The sequence below is a fragment of the Pan troglodytes genome, chromosome 7, assembly GCF_028858775.2.
Source record: "Pan troglodytes isolate AG18354 chromosome 7, NHGRI_mPanTro3-v2.0_pri, whole genome shotgun sequence".
NCBI lineage: Eukaryota > Metazoa > Chordata > Mammalia > Primates > Hominidae > Pan > Pan troglodytes.
In genome coordinates this window covers 30,436,114-30,442,254 of record NC_072405.2, presented here as the reverse complement: position 1 = coordinate 30,442,254, position 6,141 = coordinate 30,436,114, and the positions used below count along the sequence as shown (strand labels likewise).

The following is a 6,141-nucleotide window of genomic DNA, read 5'->3' as shown; positions in this document are numbered from 1 at the left end:
CAGCACTGTTCCTGAGAATGCAGCCGGACCAGGTAGGGACTGACTCGGAGACTCGTCTTGGGGCACTCGGTGGCACTGTTCCTCAGAGACCCTTGGGCCTCTGCTGCTCACAGGGTCTACCAGCTGTGCTCTGCCTGCAGCCCCTCTGTCGCTCAGAAATCCCAGACATACAACCAGCCAAGCTGGAAGTGAGCGCAGGGTTGCATACCCAATGCCTTCTTTCCTTTTTCTCTGATAAAATTCTCAGACTTTTTTTTTCCCTTTTTACCCAGGAGCATAGATTCGAGTTGCCCTGAATATACATGCTCAGGCTTTTTATTTTGAAATAATTTTAGATTTACAGCTGAGTCACAAAGATAGCACAGGAAGTTCCCAATTATCCTTCACCCAGCCTCCCCTATTGTGAACATCTTACATAACCATGGTGCCTTGATCAAAACTACGACATTAATATTGATACCACACTACGAACGAAGCAACAGGCCTCACCAGGATTTCACCAGTTTTTTCATGAATGCCCTTTTTCTGTTCCAGGATCCAACCATGCCTGCATTTGACAGATGGCCTGGAGGGTAGACGTGGCGTCCCCAGGGTCCCTCAGAGAGCTAGCCTGTGGCCAGCCCTCCCTCTCCCGCTGTAGCTTGGGTTCCTGCCCTCCTCACCTTCCTACCTTGTCAAGACACAGGCCTTGTTGCTCTGTCCGTGGCTCTAGCATCACAGATGCCCTGATACAACCTTGCCCTGCCTGTCCCTATCCCCATCCCCATCCCCATGGTCGCCTACCCAGGCCTTCTTGCTCCTGTGCTCCCCCCATCCCACCCCCACCGCACATGCACACATATGCCCTGAAACGGCTGGCTCCGGCTTGGCTCCCATGGGTGCTGGGAGCATTAAGCTACTCCCATTCACCATGCTGTGCGGCCCGCCACACTGGCCAGGGTTCTTCCCTCTCTGTGACTGGAGGACACACAGTTGACTTGATGGGGACACTGGTGGTTCCTATCTAGCCTCCCGTCCTCCCTCAGCTGCCTCCCTTGTCTCAGAGCCTCTCCAGCCTCTGTCTCACTGCTGTTCTCTCCCAAGGCCTTGGGAACTCCTGCCTCTTTGTTGTTTCAGCACTCCCTTCACAGTTTACAAGGGCCTTTTGGGGAGGGCTTTACCCCCCGGGATAATGGGAGGCGTGGAGCCATGGTTTGCTGCGGTCTTTGCTCTCTGGGCAGTGAGGCCTTCTGTTGTTTACCTTAGGCTGCCTCTGAAGCTCCCAGATCCCTGCCTAGACATGATCTCACTCTCTCAAATCATCCCTGCGAGGCAGACAGGAGTCTGGGTCCAACTTCCCCCACTTCACAGGTGGGAAAACTGAGGGATTCACACATGTGTGTGCCGCAAGACACACACACACACACACACACACACACACACACACACAGAGCAAATATGTTGACAAGTTGCTCTGCAGTCCTGGGGTCCTGTGCCTGCAGTTATTTGGAAGGTGAGAGGTCCAGGATAGGACCTGGCCCAGCGGCGCTCAGCAAGTACCTCAAAATTCATGGGCCTTCTAGTGATATCCCACAGCCTAACACAGGGCCCTGCCTCCAGGGAGCCTGTGGTCAGTATCAGCAGGTGAGAGGAGCCTAAAGAGATGCATCCTGCATTGCTGAAGTTCCTGAGTCCAGTTCTAAGGCAGCTCTACAGGCACATTTCGCCAGGCATGGTGGCTCATGCCTGCAACCACAGCACTTTGGAAGGCCAAGGCGGGAGGATCACTGAGGCCAGGAGTTCAAGACCAGCCTGGGCAATACAGCAAGACCCTCGTTTCTACAAAGAATTAAAAATTAAAAATTTAGCCAGGCGTGGTGGTGCACACCTGCAGTCCCAGCTACTCAGGAGTCTGAGGCAGGAGGATGACTCGAATTCAAGAGATCAAGTCTGCAGTAGGAGCTGTGATCACGCCACTGCACCTCCAATCTGAGCAACACAGTGAAACCCTGACTCTAGGGGATAACAAAAGTCATATTTCATGAGGGCAGGCCTTGCGTGTGGTAGCAAGAGCTATGGTGGAGAGGGACCACCCCTGAGGGTTGGTGGGCTGCCTGGGGACGGTGCCCAGTGCTGGACAATCCACACAGCTCCTCTCCGATTGTTGTGGCTTCCCAACACCCCTGTAAAAGAAGAATTGCTATGACCCTGCTCTACAAATAAGAAAATTGAGGCCCACAGCTCACCCAGGAGCACAGAGCAAGCCAGTCAGCAGTGGCTGGCCATCTAGCTGCAGGTCCTGAGCTTTGTCCACACCACCAAGCCACAGTCTCCCCAGCAGGGAGGCGCACAAAACTATCAGAGGCAGAGGAAAGGGGTGGCCTCTGCCAGGTGAGGAGCCAGACGGCCTGCTTCGCAGATCCCTTCCAGCTGGCTTTGCCTTCCAGTGCTGAGGGGCGGATGAAGGAGGAAAGGCCGAGCTGGGAGAGGAGCAGGCGCTCGCCACAACCACCCCCACCCTGCTCTCCACGCGCCAGGTCCTGCACGCTGGGTGGGAGGGTGATGACAAGGATGGAGGAGCAGGGCCCCACCCCCGCCCTCCCAGGGCGCACCATCTGCAGCAGAGAGGGCCTTGAGCTGCGTGGGAAATGCGGTAGGCAGAGGGACACTGACGAGGGTAGGCCGGCTGACGGCAGCCTTCTCTCAGCCCCGGACCCCTCCCGCCATCCCCAGCCCTGCCCCCTCCCTCCTTCCAGCGCCTGTCACTCTTCCTGCCCAAACCAAGCATTTAGCACTTAGCCTCGAACCCTCAGCTGACTCCTCATCTAGGACTCCGTCCATCTCTCCAACTATTGCAGAATCTCCTTCAAGGCAGGGGTTTATGTCCCCCACCCCACGGGCCATGTGACATTTATAACTCTTTGGTGGAATGAGAAGAAAGGTATTTGGGATATGATCAACTCCGGCAATGCCATTGTGTGTTTACGGCAACAGCGGGACAGTGGGTCCAAGGGGCGGCCCCGGGCCTCCGTGACGTCACCGGGATTGTCGCGTCACCGTCGCCTACCCCGGCGGCGCAACGCGCCCTGCAGGAAAGATGACGTCACAGTCGGAGCTCCTGCAGACCAGTGCGCGCTCGGGGAGTTGGCGAGCGGGTGGCGGCTGGGAGACGTCCCGAGCGCACGGGACTGACAGGCGGCAGAAGCCGGGCGGGGTCCGCTGGGCTCCGGACCGGTGCCCACCCAGTTCCCGGGCGGCCCCGGGCGGCCCCGCCCCCTCGGTGACTGCCGCGGGCCGGCCAATCCGGGCAGGCCGCGGCGCCGCGCAGCCTATCAGCGGCCAGAGCTCGCGTGCGCTTCCGCGTTCGCGTGCGCTTCCGCGTTCGCGTGAGCTCCCGGCCCGCTGCCGCAGGGACTGGGAGAGGGCTCCTCAGCGCACTCTAGCCCGCGGCTCGGCTCAGTCGGTCTGCGAGGATCCGGCCCGCCGCCCCCCGGGGGACCCGATGGCCTCGGAGGGCCTGGCGGGGGCGCTGGCTTCCGTGCTGGCTGGCCAGGGGTCCAGCGTGCACAGCTGCGACTCGGCGCCGGCCGGGGAGCCGCCGGCGCCCGTGCGGCTGCGGAAGAACGTGTGCTACGTGGTGCTGGCCGTGTTCCTCAGCGAGCAGGTGAGCGGCCGCCCCCGGGCCCGCCGGGCCTCGGGAGCGCGCAGCCAGCCCAGGTGGGGACAGAAGACCCAACGGCCACAGCCAGCGCTGCCGCGTGCGTGGCGCTTCCCAGTTTTGCAAAGCACTCCCACTCCCATTCGCATCTGTGTCCTGCGTTCGTCCCGATATGCAGAAGAGGAAACTGAGGCCCGGGGCCTGTTTGTCTCATCCCACTAGGCCTCATTCCTTCCCTTCCCCAGAGTCTAGCGGAGTGCCCAGGGCCCCTCAGATAGCAGTGGCTCAATCCCGGCTTACCTTCAGGCCTTTGGTGCTGATCCCTGTAGTGGGCGATGTAATGACAACTAGACGGGGCCAGGGCCATAGGGCGGGGTTGTACAGAGCGGAGGTGGGGGTCGTGTTTCAAGCCAGACCCCAGTGTGAGGACCCATCACAGTTTGTAAACCACGCCGTTGGAGGCGAGAGATACACAGTGGCAGGTACAGACGCAAATCAATGCAAGACAGACAGACACATGGTGACCCTCACTCTGGGGCCTCATCTCCAGCCCCTGAAGCGGCTTCCAGGAATCTCAGCCCTTCCTGAAATGGAAGTCTTCCTAAATCCAGAGAGAGACGAATTGCAGAGAGGAGAGGGCTGCAGCCCCCAGCGACACGAGGGCAGGTCTCCTGGAGCGCTAGCCGGGTTGAGGGTGTCCACCCAGAGGGGAGTCTTGGGCGACTGTGTTTGAGATGCCCCCTGGTCACGGGGCGAGGGAAGGCTGTGGCAGGAAGTGAGGATCCTCTCTCCTCTCAGGATGAGGTGCTACTGATCCAGGAGGCCAAGAGGGAGTGCCGGGGGTCGTGGTACCTGCCTGCGGGGAGAATGGAGCCAGGGGAGACCATCGTGGAGGCGCTGCAGCGGGAGGTGAAGGAGGAGGCGGGGCTGCACTGTGAGCCCGAGACACTGCTGTCCGTGGAGGAGCGGGGCCCCTCCTGGGTCCGCTTCGTGTTCCTCGCTCGCCCCACAGGTATGGCCCACCTGGAGGCAGTGTGAACAGGGCCAGTTGACACCTTTCCCCCAGCTCCTCGGTGAGGTGAGCCCCTCTACAGCCAGTCCTGTTATGGCTGGCACAGCCTGGCATGGGCAGATTCCAGCCTTTGGGCTGGGGGCCTCTCTCCTGGGTCAGGGATGTCTGTTGACTCTGCCAGACCTGCACTTCTCTCCACACAGACCCTCCCTGCCCCATCCCCCACATCTCCCCCAGGTGGAATTCTCAAGACTTCCAAGGAGGCCGATGCGGAGTCCCTGCAGGCTGCCTGGTACCCACGGACCTCCCTGCCCACTCCGCTGCGAGCCCATGACATCCTGCACCTGGTTGAACTAGCCGCCCAGTATCGCCAGCAAGCCAGGCACCCTCTCATTCTGCCCCAAGAGCTACCCTGTGATCTGGTCTGCCAGCGGCTCGTGGCTACCTTTACCAGCGCCCAGACAGTGTGGGTGTTAGTGGGCACAGTGGGGATGCCTCACTTGCCTGTCACTGCCTGTGGCCTCGACCCTATGGAGCAGAGGGGTGGCATGAAAATGGCCGTCCTGCGGCTGCTGCAGGAGTGTCTGACCCTGCACCACTTGGTGGTGGAGATCAAGGGGTTGCTTGGACTGCAGCACCTGGGCCGAGATCACAGTGATGGCATCTGTTTGAATGTGCTGGTGACCGTGGCTTTTCGGAGCCCAGGGATCCAGGATGAACCCCCAAAAGTTCGGGGTGAGAACTTCTCTTGGTGGAAGGTGATGGAGGAAGACCTGCAAAGCCAGCTCCTCCAGCGGCTTCAGGGATCCTCTGTTGTCCCAGTGAACAGATAGAGAGGTGGAGGAGGTGACAGGGAGCTAGGCAGCCGTGCTCCCTCCAGTGCGGACTTGTCTCCCTCTGAGGGAGGCAAGAGGCTGGCGATCAGGGATCTTGTTGCATTGGGAGCAGGGGCGGCTCTCCTGGTCCCCAGGAGAGATGCTTTGAGGAGCATTCCTCTAGATTGCACAAGGGACAGTGCCTTTAACCAAGCGAGGAGTCCAAAGCTCAGGACCTGACTACCCTGAGGGCACGCTGACGCCTCTCCCCAGGGGGATGGGGAGCTTTCTGCACCCCCAGTGGCATCTCCTCATCTCGTTCTGTGCCGTCCTTGGGAAAGGCCTGCATTCTGATCCTTCCAGGCCCTTCGAGCATGGAGGGGCACTGGGGAAGGTCCCCCGAGGGAGGAGCACGTTGCTGAGTAAAGAGGTGTTACTCACCTTGCCTCCCTGCCTACACGTCTCTGTGGGGAGAAAGTGATGGGGACTACTGTCCAGGAGCTGCTGCTCCCCTCGTGTTACCCACAGGCACCCATGCCTTTCCCAGTGCACTGACAGTGCGGGCCAGTCTGCTGTCCAGCACGGCCCCTGGGGCTCCCTCCAGCTGGCCTGCTGGCCCGGGATGTGACTCTGAGGGGACCCATCCCTAATGAAACACAGCTCTGAGCCCTCCAAGG

At 60.2% G+C, this 6,141-nt stretch overlaps 1 protein-coding gene across 1 annotated transcript; it reads left to right on the top strand.

Moving 5' to 3' along the window:
• Positions 1 to 271: 271 nt before the first annotated feature.
• On the top strand, positions 272 to 5,904 carry NUDT18 (nudix hydrolase 18). The gene is made up of 3 exons (XM_054657289.2): positions 272 to 3,643; positions 4,436 to 4,649; positions 4,887 to 5,904. The coding sequence occupies exons 1-3, from the start codon at positions 3,077 to 3,079 to the stop codon at positions 5,480 to 5,482; spliced, it is 1,377 nt and encodes a 458-aa protein (XP_054513264.1). The 5' UTR covers positions 272 to 3,076; the 3' UTR covers positions 5,483 to 5,904.
• The last annotated feature ends 237 nt before the right edge of the window (positions 5,905 to 6,141 follow it).

Excerpts from the sequence above, each read along its gene's own strand:
- NUDT18 (XM_054657289.2), top strand. The coding sequence starts at position 3,077 with ATGACGTCACAGTCGGAGCTCCTGCAGACCAGTGCGCGCTCGGGGAGT. Across the intron at positions 3,644-4,435 it reads CCGTGTTCCTCAGCGAGCAG|GATGAGGTGCTACTGATCCA; the intron begins GTGAGCGGCCGC and ends CTCTCCTCTCAG. Across the intron at positions 4,650-4,886 it reads GTTCCTCGCTCGCCCCACAG|GTGGAATTCTCAAGACTTCC; the intron begins GTATGGCCCACC and ends CATCTCCCCCAG.